Below are 15,836 nucleotides of genomic sequence, written 5' to 3'. Positions count from 1 at the left end.
CGTTACCAAAGCCATGTTAAAAAAAATCTTCCAGGTAAGCGAGAAGGAAAACGGTTTAAAATAAAAAAAACAGAAGCAATTAATTGGTAAAATGAGATATTTTTAGTTAGCTCATAACAATAAAGCAAGAACACATTGATAGTGTGACAACAGGATTCTGGTAAATTAAAGGTGAACTACTTTATTGTCAATCAAGATGCATGTCTGCACCACTAGAAAAATATACATATTGAAGAACTGCTGCCACAAAAGCCAACTTCAGTACCACTTTCAGAGATTACACCACCACCACTACAACAACATTGTGTAACACTTCAAGGCAAATGTTTGGTAAATTTATTTTGACATTAAAAACCAGCATGGGTTTCGAGGATTTTGAGACGCGTTTAGTGCTTGACCCAATATTGTCTTTATCTACAGACAAGTAGAAGTTTTAAAATATTCATTGACAACAGCTTATATGTCTAGTCAAGTTGCTCAACGCACACTCTTTCACCCAGCCAAACTCACTGCACTTACATATTCATGCATTATTTTCACAGAGTTGCAGCCGATTGGTTAAACTGCCCAATGACACATCCACATGTGGTGCTCGACTTTGTGCTCATGACACTCATTTCTCCAGCTTCAAATGTTTTCAACTAGGACTTAACCATAATAATCACCATCAGTTTTTCCCTCTGCTCTGATCAGTTTGCCTGTCCCTGCTAAAAGACAACATTACCACAGCATGATGCTGCCACCACCATCATCATTGTGTACCAGCAGACGGTGTGTTCTTTCCCTCAACTGTATCCTTGACCTCTCTGGTGTGGTCCCGGGATGAAACTGGGATGGAATCACACACAGGTGGACTAAGCTACCCAATGGATAACTAGCTACCCATTAGGCAGCAGCCTGTCAGTGATGGCACCAGATTATGGGTGTCAGAGTCGGTAGTATTTGAAACTTACTGTATCCGCTTCAAACACAGAGTCTCACTACAGGATAAAAATCCATTATTTTCTCTTACGCCAGCGCCGCTTGTGAAGCCAAAATATCTACGATTTACTGCAACAAGATACAATATAAACCAGCAAATAAAAACCCCCAAACAAACTCGTATTTAAGGCTAAGCACACCAAACAACATCTGGTATTATAATGCAGTCCCCCACATGTCATTATCGCCATAAAATTCCACATTTAAAAAAACCAAAAAAAAAAAACAAACGACAAATAACACCCTCACCTGCGCCCGGCTGATTGATACAAACGAAGTTATTGGTCACGTGACGTGCACCGTCCAATCAGAACCTCGATGCAATTTGCACGCGAGCGACGAAAAACCTGCAACGACCGTTTGATGACGAACTTTTCCTGTCCATCTGCACTGGAAATCCGTCTGGAAGACAGATTCATTACTCGGACAGGTACAGAGACGAGCAGAGTGAGTACAGGAGAGCAGCCATCTCTCGGCCTGTTTACTGTCAGTAAGGAACGCGACCAGGTGACGTCATTCTATTAAGAAACAGCTGTTCAAAATCTCTATTAGCTATTTATTTATTTATTTTAACTCTTCTAAAACCGCTTCTAAAACTTTGACACGTTAATGGGGCAATTGTGTGTTCTGGGGGGTTTAAAACTTGAATTTTTACATTCCCTTTATGACGATGTTGACAAAAACTTGGGACAAATTTCAATTGAGTTGGAAAAAGTACAAAAATGATTTCTAATTCAATACTTTAATAATTTATTTGAATACTTATACTTAATTGTCATAGTATAGTATCTTAGTATTCCTTTAATTGCTTTAAGGTATTATAATGTATTGAGTTCTGCTCCACCTACTACAATATTTAAAATACAAAATATTCAGCAAACACCAGGAAAACATACCTTTAGTCAGATATTTGAAAAAAAAAAAAAGAATATATATATATATATATATATATATATATATATATATATATATATATATATATATATATATATATATATATATATCGTATGTGTGTATATGTATATTTTTCTAATTCAACCCCAAGTCATAAAATTGCCTTACAAGAAAATATAACATATCCACATTTTTAAGTAGAAGTTCTCAGACTGGACAGATTTGTATACAATATTTTTTTTTTAGTACTTTTCATGACATTAAGGAAATTAGTTATTTTATTAAAAGTAATGGTCTTTTTTTTTCTCTTGGTCAGGCATGTTGTTCTACCTCGGGAAATGGCTAAGTATGTCCCAGAATCCCACTTGATGTTTGAAGGTGAGTGGAGACAGCTGGGAGTGCAGCAGTCCAAAGGTTGGATCCATTACATGATGCACGAACCAGGTATGCGAACCTGGAACTGGAAGAAGCTTTCTTCGTAAAATAACTGTAGAAATTAATTATGCTTTTCCCTAGTTATGTGATGTTTTCATCAAATTGTTTTTCAGAGCCTCATATCTTACTGTTTAGAACACTGATCCAATCCCACCACTTCTCATTGGGAAGTCGTACTGTGAGTGACGGTCACCCTTTCGCTCCTTAGACAGTAGTGCTGATGTCATACAGTTTCAGTTTTTCCATGTTTTCTTTGCTTACAGCATGTTTTCCCTTTTGCTTGTATTTTCTTTTTGTGGACACAAGAGGGTGCTATTATTTTGTTTAAAATTCAAAAGGAAACTACAGCAACTTGTGCAGAGGCACTATCCAGGTCAATTGCATTTTTTCCCAGATGCACCTCAGCTCAATACAAAGTTTCTAATGTGAAAAACAACAATAAAGCCTCACCACAAAGTATTTTTCCCTTACGGAATAGTCATCAGCCTTTAAATCTATTATCCATTTCTTTAATAATCAGCATCTGTTTTGGCACTTAGATTCTAGGAAACAGTTGTCCTTTTCCAAAACTGTAATAGATCTACAAGAAGAAGTCATTTGGTAATAAATTATTCAGGTGGAAGAAAATGCTTTTTGTGGAAAATGCTGATGTGGTACACTGCGATTCAGCAGAGTTGGAACGCGCAGAGCTGCAGGATTCATTCAAATAAATACCATTGTTGCAATATTTCAGTGCACAATTACAAGTAAAAGTTTCTCTTTTGAAAAACTTTGATAGATTATATTATAAAATGAAGAACACTAAAGCAGCATTAGTGTTAATTACATTACATAAATCTTCTCAGTGAGGTGAAAAAAAAGAAAAAAAAATCCAGACCCCAGCAAGACTAATCCAAAACATGCATAAGAAAAAATATTAAAGTACTGTATCATAAAGTTTAGATAGTCTTATGCCGAAGGTGCCTTGCAACAGCATGTACACCCCATTCAGTGTTTTGTTCTAAGGTGAAAACAAACTTCGTTGGGTTTTTACAGTAAAAGCCATACATGTGAAGTATGCATTTGTTTTTAGGAGTATAAAAACACTACTGGCTTTCAATATTTCTGAAAACCAGAAGTTGCTCAACACGATCCATTCAATACAAATCAGAAAGGAATAAAACAATTCATTTCAAGACCAAAACCATGTTTCTTTAAAAAAAAAAAACGCAATAAGTGGTCAACTTTCCAGAGTGTGCCAAAATACACTGAACTTTGGCTGTTGAATGTTTACCTTTGTATTGATATTGTGAATATTATAATAAAGTATTGTTTGATTCAAGTAAATAATTAAGCTAATGTAAGCGTAAGACATACTGGCAATAAAACTATGAACATGGATAGCAAATTTCTTATCTCAGTTTGACCCTAGTTGAGGCTTGAATAACTTTTAAGTAATACTTCTGTAAGATAGCCTTGGGGAGTGAAACTGGTTCTTTAAGGAAGTCAAGAGGCAAAACTTTGAATATCATCACACTGTAACTGGGTTTAACAGAGACACTGACCCACAGAATCTGATAAACTTCAAAAAGGCATTTTCCGTTTCCCCACAAGCACTGCTTCAAAATGGCAGTCTTATACTGTGAATACAGAAAAAAAAAAATCCACTACAAGCTTCCTTAGACTGAAGGAGTCAGTGGGCTTTAATCCTTCCAGTTTGGAGGGAGTCCAAAAACCATCACAGCAGCCATGTGAAGTCTGCACCTGCTGGGTGCAAGAGCTGTGAATACTCCATGTCATGGTCCATCAAACTCTCGTGTAAGTGGTGACACTGAAACATTTCACTTGTGTTTGGGAAATGTTCAGTGTCAGAGGAGTGGTCCAGCAGGACTGAGAGGCCAGTGCACAACCAGAATGAGCACGTGCTCACCCAGTTGTGTGGCCATCACAGCTTTCCTGCAGAGGGAAGAGCAGAGATTATAAAGAAGCAAAGAAGTGAAAAAAATAACTTAAAAAAATGCAAGGCAAGGATTTCTGTGGATTATGTGCTTAATGCCCATAAAAACATACAATGTAAAAGAAGTAGACAGTTCTCCTCTAAAATCTAAGCTTTGAATTGATCATCACATTTTAGTTTTAAAAACCTCAAAAGACAAACATGGTTGATTTGCATTTAATCCAATTAGAAGTATTGATGTGGTTAAAACAGATTGAAGTTAAATTGATAAGGATATTTTGTAATGTAGTTCTTCATAATCTGATTTATTGAGATTGTTGCTTTCTTACATTTGCACTTATTTCTTTTTTTACTATTAGACAAGCAAATGTCATTATTTTTCATCAAAGTATTGCCCTATCGGCAAGTAAAGGGGGACGACAGCTATCACTGGGACGACAGCTATCACTGAGACTTTGCCACAGTGAGATGACAACTTAAAAAAACTGATTGGCTAAATTTATTTTAAAGATATATTTTTCAGTTGTACCAGCAATGGTGCCGGTGGTGAGAAGTGAAAGCCAAATATTTTTTCTTGGGTTTATTTTTTCCACCAGAAGAAATATTCTGAAATCATGGATACTAGAGGAATAAAAAAAAAAATTCATCTTGATATACTGATTCTTGAATCAAGTGAAACATTTCATCAAAGAGGCTTTTGAAGGATATGAGATGAAAAACACTCTGCCATGTGACCTACCCAGGCTTTTTCCCATCTTTTCAGCAGCTGCTCATGCTCTGTCAGCGCACCTCTCCATTGGTTCAGATCCCTGGATGGAATGTTTTCATCTGTCAAACAACAACATCCTTCATAGATTTAAACGTCACCCGTCGCCCCATCAGTGGCAATACTCACAACCAATCAGGGCAAATCCCTCATTGCACGACCACCTCACAGCAGTTCAACGTTTTTACTCAAATCCACACAACTAATATACCTCCGGTAGTGAGATGGAGGTCAATGTCAGACGTGTCACTTCCTGTGCTGGCTTCCGCAACACAGCGGTAACGCGCTTCCTTGATCAGCGGCCCCCCTCTAAGCCAGCTGCTCACCAGCACCTCCCTGTGGCCCAGTGGCCTTCGGTACTCCATTACTGGTGTGTCCACACTGTACCCGTTTATTAGCCAATGAACATGGATGTCGCTTGGACCTGCGGGACAGAACGGGACTTCTTGTTGACTCCTGATTGTTGAGACCCTGGCGGGGAGAACATGGTGCTTTCCTTTCGTACATTTTAAATGAGGAAATCAGTTTGCAGAGATGGAAGTAGTCATGCAGCAGTAACAGATTCCATCGCATCTGATTTTGTTCTGTATCAACAGTGATCATCCAAACAGTTCAGCATGCCAGAAAAAGTTTCATTTACGACATTAAGAAAAAGCTTTCCTTAAACCTTATCTACTCATTGCCATCTTGTAAAGTTTGTACATTGAGAGTCTGAAAGAAAACATTGGACATTCAGAAAATAGTTTTTGATGCCTGATAAACCATCGCCAACCAGGATGACTGTGTAAAACCTTTTCTCGATTGTAGAATGATGTGTCCGTATCAGATCTGTGTTGGCGTGTAACCCAGCCTCTGAGGATTGCATGCAAGTAAAAAAAAAAATAAAATAAAATGAAGTTTGGCATGCATTTGATTTAACCCCCTCCTAACACCTCAGTGCTGCCATAGATCTTACTTATGAGTGCAATACAAAAACTCTAGCTGAATTGAAGTTGTATGAAGTCCAGTTTAGTTCAGCACCAGAAATGTAGAAAATACAAACATCTGAAGGAAGGAGCTCTGGTCAAATGAGACCAAATTTGAGCCTTTTGACCAACATGCAAAATGCCAAGTTGGGCAGAAAGCTAACATCACACCAAAACCACCATTCCACCTGTAAAACATGGTAATGGCAACGCCATGCTGTGGGGTTAATCTTCAGTAGCAGGGACAAGGAAGCAGCACAGAGTTAATGGCAAGATGGATCAAGATAAATACCAGATGAACCTGGAAACTTTTTACTGACAGCAGGATGAGAAGAAAGATACAAATAAGGAGTTTAGATCAAAAGCACACTGGCTGTATTTGAGTGGTCCAGTCAAAGTCTTGGGTTGAGTCCAAAATTGATGTTCAGGTTTTCTTTGTTATTGACAAGTTCAGTAAAAATTAACAAAAAAATAAAACAAAAATATCAATCATTGATATGCAAAGGTCATAGACACCCCCAAACATACAACTAAGTGCAGCAGGAGGTGATTCTACAATAAATCAACTCTGGGGATCAAATGTAATCGCATGCGACTGCCTTCAGGCCATTATTAATAAATATTTTCCTTCCACTTGACATTAATGTCTTTTTTGTTCAATCACAAAAATCTCAAAAGACATTGAAGTTTGTGGCTCAAACATGACAAAATGTGGAAAAAGTGTCTTGGGAAGTGATTACCTTTCAACAATAATGTACAATGATATTTTGTGTCATTTTTTATTCTGATTCAGTTAAAAAAAAAAGGTTTATTTTACCCCTCTACAGGGAGCCCAACATCCCACATTTATGTACATAATCAACAACCATTTCCAATATATACAAATATTGACAAATGTTTACAGGCACAAAAAAAACAAACAAAAAAACAGTTTTACCAACAATTCTGCAGATTTCTGCATGTTCCATGGAGACATCATGAACAGTGCTCATCTTTAAATTTTACAAATTAAGACTGCCATTACACAGCAATTTATTAAAAAAATATATTTGTGCAAGTCAGTTGTAAAGAAGCTGACATTTTTGCAATGAATCCGTATTTTCATAAATTGATCCATCTTTGTGGTAATCCAGCAAATAAATCCAGAAACCCAAACACTCAGCTCTGTTAGTTCAGGCTCGAGTAATGCCAACACGCAATAGAGCGGGCAGAAAAAGAACGCAAAACAAATGGTTAAACACACAAGGCCTGGGTTTCAAAACCACGTGTCCCTGAGGGAGGGGGTTTTTGGAGGGGTGTGAGATAGGTCGGAGTCACAGGCAGCACTCACCCAGGGCGAGGCAGAAGAGCAGGAAGGCCTCCTGGGCGTGAACCCCCCAGGCCTGGTCCTTCAGGAGAGGAGGCAACAGTCTTACCTCTGCCTCCCGAGCCTCCACGCAGTGGGGCTTGGCGGGAGAAGAGGAGGAAGGGAGGGAAGAGCAAGAGCTACTTCCAGAGGATGACAGAGAAGATGAGGAGTCGATAGAGGAGGCTGTGAGAGGGAGTGGCGGAAAAGAAGAGAGCTTTGAGGAAAGTCTGAACACCGGATGGCATGCAGAGAGAATAAAAAAGGGAGAGTGAGACATATAAAACTAGAGGTTTTGCAATAAATAAAATACAAATGAAGGATTGAATTGCTGTGTTGATATTACCACAGATGTGTCATTTTAAATAATCTAAAATAGAATGTGTAATAAAATCATAATAAATATTAAACTTCAGATTGTTTCCAGGGCTGTAATGTCCTCTGCTCATACTGTACATTTTTTATTTCAGTAACACACCACATAAGGGAGACGGGCTGATGAGGGTTAATACACAGGACAATCAGGAATGTCGACTTCACAGGTAAAGAGAAAAAGAAAATTTATATTTTTTTTCATCTCAGCAGTGCCACTCATCAATAGTCCACAGTTCGATACATTCCAGCATTTCTCCACCAACCAAGATGTCCGACTGCTTGTCTATCTTCTGACGTATCGACTCCATGATGCGTCACAAACCAGGTGGCATGGCTGACAACACAGGGCGACACACAAAGGCAAATCACACACAACCTCCCTGAGAAATTACCCTGACGATGACACATCAGTTACACAAATGGATGCAAATGCTCCAAGGGACATTTTTATCCACTCAGGCTGAATAGAAATAGGATTCCAACTTGGAAAAACATCACAATAACTTACCAATTTGGTCAATATTGTTTCCAATTTGGAATATAAGAAATAGCTTTTCTTGCTGGACTCAGCTGAAAGGATAGAAGCTCTAAATCAGACCACAAAAGGGTAGAACATCTGGTCTAAGGCTTCAGGTATTTGCTACATGCTGGACATGCGCTCACTTCCATGACATTTAGCTTCTTAGCATGGGCCAGTATCAAGGCATGGCAAGAGTTCAAAAAGTTACTTTTAAAATGAATCAAATTGTCAACATGACCAGAGTTTTTTTTTTTTTTCCAAGATGCATAGAGCAGTAAGTAAAGGCTACAATCCTTCTGTAGAGGAGGAGAAGAATTTCCCTCTCTTAGAATACAAATTCAGCTTTTAGGAAAGATTTCTAGTTGTGAAAAACACCATCCATTCCTCCATAAAGAGGTTAAAGACACTAGTTTAAAGCAACTTTGGGTTAGCGCCTCCATATCATACTGTTAAAACTGTGCTACTCTTTCAAGAGCATAACGACCAAAAGGTTCAATATTCTCCACAATCAATTTTGCAATTATTCTATATTTTTGCTTAAGTCTTATGATAAATACATGTTGGTGCTTTTTATTTGAACAGGTAAATAAGTAAACGTTGTTTTGTTGTTTTAAATAAAACTAACTGGATCATGTTAGACATTTTGGGGGGTTTATGCTAAAAACGTCAATCTGTTTAATTTACTCAAGCTCATCATACTGGCCCATGCTTACTGCAGAAATAAGGAACAAAGCCCCGGCGCACTTTCTACTCTAAACACGTAAACACACCACTGATCTTCATCAGTAAGCGTCATCTGCATCCGCAAACTGGATGGACTGGGAGTCGCAGTCCACATCGAAAGGTCTCTCCTGGGAGGAGCTGTCGCCTCCAAAGTTGTGAGAAGGGAGGCGTCCGTTGCCGCACTCGGGTTCCGTTTCGTAGCCGGTGTCGCGCAGTGCCTGAAGGTTTTTGGTGGTTTGGCTGCCGTTCTGCGCGGGTTGCTCCGTCATGTTAATTTTGTCGGCAGCAGACGCTTCCATTAAACCCGCCTCACAGGCCCTGTACTCTGGCTGATGGGTGCACTTGTTGCTCCCTAGCAGAGTGGCTCGCAGCCTGAGGCATGGGGCGGGGAGATACTGCATGTAGCAGTTGTACACCATCGCGGCTAAAAACAGGAGGAAGAACAAGAGAAAAAGAAAGAGGAGGGCCACGCTGTTGTTGTGTTGTAAATACTCCGCAGCAGGGTCCTGGCTATCTGGACGAGGAATGACAGAGTTTGGGGGAAGGTTCCTGCTTGGCTGTAACCTGACTGTGCCACTGGACGGCAGGGTTAGTGATGGATCAGTTTGGGGCGGGGTGGTGAGGAGGACTGTGGATGTGAAGCTGGCCGACGTTAGTGGCTGTCTCTCTGTCTTACCATTACCTTCAGCTGGAAGCACGCTACTCGTCTCCTGGCTGCGGACTGTGGTGGCCACACGGTTTGTCTGGGCAGGGGGTCCAGGAGGAAGATCCAGCTTCAATGTGTATCCAGCAAGAAGGCGGCTAAAGTTCTTCCCAGCAGCAGGAGCCCATTCCACAGACCAGCACTGGTAGTCACCCTGATCCTCGGGGGCCACGCTGTAAATGAGTAGCCCGTTTTCGCCGATGAAGTGGAAACGAGAGGTCTCGTCGAGAAGAGTGTTGTTTGATTTCCACATCACATGAGCCAGGTTGGACTTCACCATGCAGGGAAGCTCAGCAGAGCTGCCTGGCTTCACTAACACTTTACGATATTCCTTGAAAGACACCGAAGACACTGAAAAGCAAACAAAAAGAAGTTTGCATTTGCATCTTCTGATCTAGTGATCCTTCAAGTGGCCTGTAAACAATATTCTGTGTAGTAATCCTCTGTGCAGTCTGGCCCTTTGGGTGGAATCTGTGCACATCTTACCTGAAGGACACTTGTCTGCATCACCACGCAGACTCTGGATCAGCTTCCTGCAACACAAACAACCTATGAGTTCAAACATCACCAAACACTGAGAAGCAGGTAAAACTGGTCTGTCTTTTGAGACCTGGAAATTTCCTTTTCACTGATGAGGGCAGTACAACTATGCAGAAAGATGGCAGTGATAAAGAGTGAATGTAGCCCATCAGGTTACCTGAGTTTCTCCTTTGGAGCATCAAGGATGCAGACACAGGCGGCTGTGTTGGGGTCCCAGGCGCAGTAGGGGTCCCGAGCCAGGACACAGTCATCACACGCAGAATACTTTCCACAGAAAGCTGTGGGGGACTGAATGACGCCAGAGTCCGACCCAGCATACACTGACTGTGTCTGGAAGCAATAAGTTTATAAGCAATGTTCGTATGATACGTAAAGAAATGCATTTGTAAACGTATAAACTTTTCTTTATGCGTCTGTACAAATAATGGCTTTAAGACTTTCACAATCATCAAATATTTCCAGCCAACATTTCTTCCCTCAGACAAGACATAGGATCTTATCTAAAATTCAACTGAAATGTTTAACTTATATTTTTGGAGAACTAAAGAAGAAACTGACCTCTGAAGACAGTAGCAAGTTTTTTATGGGTCCAGAGTTCTTCAGGAGCTGGATCTCCTCCACAATATGGACATCTTCCTCAAACACCACAGACTTGTGCAGGACACCTTTATCTAACAATCACAGTAGATGAAATAAACATTTAAGTATCCAACAAGGCACACATAGGGGAAAGTATTCATTAGTTTAACATTTTAGCATTACCGAATTCAAGCATGTTATTGCGAACTGCATGCAAAGATCAAGTCATTTGCATGCAGTATTATGGCAGATAAGTTCTCACCTGTTCCGGTGAAGATTACATCATAAATGTTCCCATCAAGAGCGTGGACTCTCTCTACTACAATCTGAGTGTAGTTGACGTCCTTGGTGATGAGTCGAGGTCTGTTGCCGATGGGCAGGACAGGGTCCTCCAGCAGCGGGTGGTCCCGGACAAACTGAAGGGTTTTGTCTGGAAGGTGGAGTGAGCTGCTGATGTTTTTTTGACGCAGTTGGTTGCTAATACACTGGTGTTGTGGAGGGGAAAAAGACAAATTAAAGTCAGACAGATGAAGTATTTCAAGCACTTATTCATTGCGCTCTCTCACATTTCGACCACAAACTTTTACACAGTAGACCAACATAAACTAGAGCTTAATTATTCTGCTCTGGATTTTTATTTAGGGGAATAAAAAGCCCGCTGCACTTTTCAGATTTCTTTTTTAAATACTTGAACTTTATCATTTTCTGTCCCCTTGATGCGTTGTGTTGACATATCACATAAAACACACTGAGCTTTGTGGTTGTAAAGAGCTAGACAATAAAAACATATGTGAGTTGATAGTTGACAGCCACTCACTGAACCAGGACGTGGAGACGGAGGGATGCCGTTATACCGCACCCACTTTGTGTGGGACTGCTCCACTGTGGCCTTCTGCATATACTTCCCCTTCGAGAAGACTTCCTCCACAGCTGTCATGTTATAGGCACACACTGCTGACAAGCCCACATTTCCCCTACAGCAGTAAAACACACAGGTGTGAAAAACCAGTTAGACAACAAGGTGAAGAAAGAAACAGAAGGATAAAATTTAAATAAAACATCCATATTTATGGATAGTTACATAGCTGAAGGTTGGGAGAAATCACTGACCACTGAGAAGTGAAGACGCCATAGAAGAGTGTGTCTCTCCAGTCTCTCCCCTTCAGGATGAAAACATCATGGACCACATTGAAAACAAAGTTGAGCTCCGGCATGGAGCACACCAGCTTGGCTTTCAGAAAGGAGGTCCATTTCTTCTGCAGAGTACGCTCTCCTCCAAGGTCACCCTGGAAGCAGATATGAAAGAGGCCATGTGTAAAAAACAATGAGGAAGAAGTCATATTGAAAATCTTAAGGGAGGTTAATGTGCAAAAGGGACATAATAGTTTATAATATGGATTATTCTTTTGGCCTTTCTAATAAACTAATTACCAAAAGAGTATATAGCACCACCATAGTTTGGCTTATAAATACTGTTCAGATGTCTGAATTATAAACCACATATTTGACAGAAACTAAGAAAAAATTAAAGACTGACTGGTTTGTCTTCAAAAAGTCCTTGTTATGTTCCACAAAAATACTGGATGTCTTTCTATAAAACTCCACTGAAGAACCCATTTCCATCTTTGAAAAATGACAAAGATAGAAATCTTTGTCAAACCAAAACCTCTCTCATGTTCTGCGAGAAACAAACTGCTAGTTATAATCTTCAAACAATACATCTTCATCATTTTAGTTTTGTGGGAAGAGCAAGAATTTTACTTGAACTGATAAGATTTTGGTGGATTATGTTTGAGTCTTTAACAAAGTTATATCCAAATTCTTACACATCAGTCATAATCAGCTGATGTCTGCTTGTAGTTTGTTGTCTAACAAATGCTGCACAACTACAATAATCACTCTTATTGACTAGAAGTCAATACAAAAGAAATTAATGTTTGAATTTCAGAAAAAATACAGAAGGTTGGAATCTAAGAACGACCCATAAACAACAACATGGAAACGAAGACAAAAGAAGCATGCTGCAGGTATGAGCAGATGGCGCACAGCGCCTGCTGACCTTACAGACGCGAGCCACCCTGGGAATGAGCAGCTTGCCAAAGAACTCGTACTCCACTGACACTTCGGTGAAGAAGTAATAGATTTTGTCGTCCTCGCCGTCTCCTCTGTGCTTCTCGGCCCTGATCACATCTGCAAAGACGAAGCTGGGCTCTGAAATGAGCACACATGAAGAGGACAGATAAATGCGCTGGCGATGCAAGAGGGTCAGACTAATAAAAAAATTCTTTTTACAGCCCATTTATCCACAGAAAAATTAAGCTGTTTAATACATATGCACAGTTTATTTTAGATTAGAGGAGTTTACAGTTTGGAGATAATGAGCCCAAGATAGATTCTCCATTGCTAAATATTGAGCAGATATGCTATTCAGTTACTGTATTAAAATACTTTCATTCGTTGTATGTTATATTCAAAGTCTCAGTAGTCAATTCTAAGTCATAAAATCAAAATGAGCAAGAATTAAGGGATAAAACTATCAGAGTTATGAGTTTGCAGTGACGGCAGCAGTGACATTTTAACAGACTACCGTAATCTGAGTAAAAATGAGAAGCTGCAAGTTGCATGTTCTGTACACAGAAAAACTCAAATCAGTCACAATCGAAACAGTCAAGGTGGCAAAAAATGCCAAGCCTATATTTGTCCTGGTCAGGCAGCATGTTGAAGTATCGTTCAACTGGATAAACCACCTGTGAAATATGCTCCAAACTCACCATTAAGCCATGATGTGGAGTACTCTGTCCTCAGCAGGGAATGCGATGGGGAATATCTGGAAATAATCGGTTCACTGCCTAAGAAGTTATAAGCTGTCCCAGAATAGAGGTCTCCATCTGATGGGAGAATGAAGCCAAGTCAGTTTTCCCCTCACCATGACAAGAGATTACTGCAGATTATTATCCATTTTAATGCAGGGCCTTCAACCAAAAGAGCTCTTTGTGAAATGAGCCGAAGCTGGCCTGAACTCACCGACCATGACGGCGGTAAAGCTCTGCGAAGGATCAAACGAACACTTTCCTCTGCCATCTTCAGGTCGACCCTCCAAAGAAAAGTCTGCAAGATTCTGAAACAAAAAAGCTCATATAAATCAGCAACGCTGCTGATTACTCGGTGCATGTACTGTGGCGTTCGCAGTTAAAAGTGTAATGACCCATCAGCCCACCAAGTAATCACACTGAGGCTGGAAGGCATGTGTGCCACAGATGTAAAGCCGCTTGTCATCCACTATCTGGAGCACTCGAATGTAGTTGGGGCAGTCCCTCTGAATTGGAACATGACAGTTTTATTTACAATCTTGAATTGTACATCATAGATTCAGACCGAAAAAGCGTGAGAGAAACAAGCGGAAAACGTATTTGTTATCAAGCAAACCTCTCTTGATTTTCCTTTACGTGTGCACATCTCCATGGGATGTTCTGCAACTCTCCACTGAACCTGTAAATCAAACATGACAAATTAGATTTTTAAAGACATTCTCTATTCTGTGATGCCACCATCATTCTTACTCTTTCACCTTTTGGTTCCTGACTGTCACATTCCTCTTGTTGAGCTCAAAAATGGCATCCCTTGCTCCCACATACAGAGCATCTCTTTCCTCACTCAGCAGTAGCGTCGAGTAGTTAAAGATGCCAGGCTCTGAAAACTCCAGGAGGTCCAAATCTGAGGAGAATAATGTTTGGTGATGAGACCACATTTACAGCCAAAGAAACCACCAATAGATCTACATTAAATCATGCAGACTTTAAATTAAGCTGCTCATTATACATTTATATCAGCATTTTTGAAGCTGTCAGTACGACACAGGAGATTCAATTCATGGTGTTTGATTTGAGGACTGATTTTAAATTGAAATAAAACGCTTCGATTCATCTAAGCAGCTCATGCAGGTTAGATGAACAGAAAGTTCCTATTAAAACTCTTTGTGATTGTAACATAGCAAACATTGTACTCAGATTTGATGATAGACCAAGACAAAGTATTGTTTGTTAGATTTCGTTAACAGAAAAAAAAAGAATGCAACATGAAAGAAAAAATTACTAAGTAAAATCTGAAAACTGTTACACGCATTATACAATCAGCCCCTTTTGATAAGATGCTTCTAAATCAAATCATCTTATCTGGTCGATACATAAACAACAATCCTTGATGCTTAAACTGTAGCAAAATGTGTTAAAAGAATTGACTAAAAAGGGCTGAATAACTTTGCACAATGAACTTTTCAGTTTTTTTTAAATGTAAAATATTGTGAAAGCCTTTTGAAAAGTTCATGAATGCTTTTCTTCTTTTGAAAGGCAATGTAACTGGAACTCACGTCTTCTTACTCCTAAGATATTTTATATCTTATACTGAAGTCTTTTTAAAACAATAATAGAAATTAAACTTCCTGCTGCGTGTGGAACTGGTTTGAAGCAACATGACAGCAAATGTAACCACCTTTTCTTCTACTCTAAAGACTGCAACCTGAAGTCTCTTACTTCTGGTGGTTTTAACTTCAAATGCAGGTCACAAACAAAATAAATAGCCTCAACAGGCGACTAAATGCGGCTGGGTGACAGAAGAGTTTAAAGAGGAGTCACTCTTGCTGTTCTCACTCGGAGACCGAGTTACCTCAATTATTTCTGTAGCCAGCAATGAGAACCTTTTCTTCACAGAATCGTTCACCTAATTTGAGACTGGAGCTACTTTCTCCTGATAGAAGTAGGCAACAGGTGAAACTAAATGTACTATTGTGAACATGAGACGCTGAGTTGAAAGAGTTTGACATATAAAGACCGTGTGAACGCTCTGTTCCTCCTGCACTGCCAGCAGAGCCAGTGAACTTTATATCTGTGACTCATGTTTCTTGTTTTGAGATTGAGTAAAGATATCGACTCATAGTGAGAAACACTACTTCTCACTGAGATGGCTTTTACAGAAAAGTGAGGTTTAATTATTTATTTTTTTGCCAAAAATTGAGGAATCAGATGTGTGATGTTTTTCTAAATCTAGAAGTGAAAGTTGAACATTTGTACACAACTTT

General features: G+C 39.7%; 1 protein-coding gene across 4 annotated transcripts in view; it reads right to left on the bottom strand.

Moving 5' to 3' along the window:
- Positions 1 to 2,012: 2,012 nt before the first annotated feature.
- The window catches only part of sema4d (sema domain, immunoglobulin domain (Ig), transmembrane domain (TM) and short cytoplasmic domain, (semaphorin) 4D), a 39,899-nt gene continuing 26,075 nt past the window's right edge, over positions 2,013 to 15,836 (bottom strand). For 3 of the 4 annotated variants that reach the window (XM_055040359.1, XM_055040357.1, XM_055040358.1), the window contains 13 exons: positions 14,331 to 14,476; positions 14,189 to 14,251; positions 13,980 to 14,078; positions 13,787 to 13,880; positions 13,534 to 13,650; positions 12,822 to 12,973; positions 11,873 to 12,048; positions 11,580 to 11,736; positions 11,025 to 11,247; positions 10,742 to 10,854; positions 10,341 to 10,513; positions 10,130 to 10,176; positions 7,393 to 9,994 (listed from right to left, as the gene is read on the bottom strand). In XM_055040359.1, the coding sequence (XP_054896334.1) occupies positions 9,000 to 9,994; positions 10,130 to 10,176; positions 10,341 to 10,513; positions 10,742 to 10,854; positions 11,025 to 11,247; positions 11,580 to 11,736; positions 11,873 to 12,048; positions 12,822 to 12,973; positions 13,534 to 13,650; positions 13,787 to 13,880; positions 13,980 to 14,078; positions 14,189 to 14,251; positions 14,331 to 14,476 (2,555 nt within the window). In that variant the 3' untranslated portion in view covers positions 7,393 to 8,999. Of the gene's footprint in view, positions 4,246 to 4,985; positions 5,075 to 5,223; positions 5,437 to 7,307; positions 9,995 to 10,129; positions 10,177 to 10,340; positions 10,514 to 10,741; positions 10,855 to 11,024; positions 11,248 to 11,579; positions 11,737 to 11,872; positions 12,049 to 12,821; positions 12,974 to 13,533; positions 13,651 to 13,786; positions 13,881 to 13,979; positions 14,079 to 14,188; positions 14,252 to 14,330; positions 14,477 to 15,836 lie in introns of those variants that run through there. The other variant, XM_055040360.1, reaches the window with a different exon arrangement.

This window comes from Poeciliopsis prolifica, unplaced genomic scaffold, assembly GCF_027474105.1.
Source record: "Poeciliopsis prolifica strain line A6 unplaced genomic scaffold, Auburn_PproV2 SCAFFOLD015, whole genome shotgun sequence".
Classification (NCBI taxonomy): domain Eukaryota; kingdom Metazoa; phylum Chordata; class Actinopteri; order Cyprinodontiformes; family Poeciliidae; genus Poeciliopsis; species Poeciliopsis prolifica.
The sequence above is the reverse complement of the archived record's forward strand: the minus strand, read 5'-3'. Positions and strand labels throughout refer to the sequence as shown.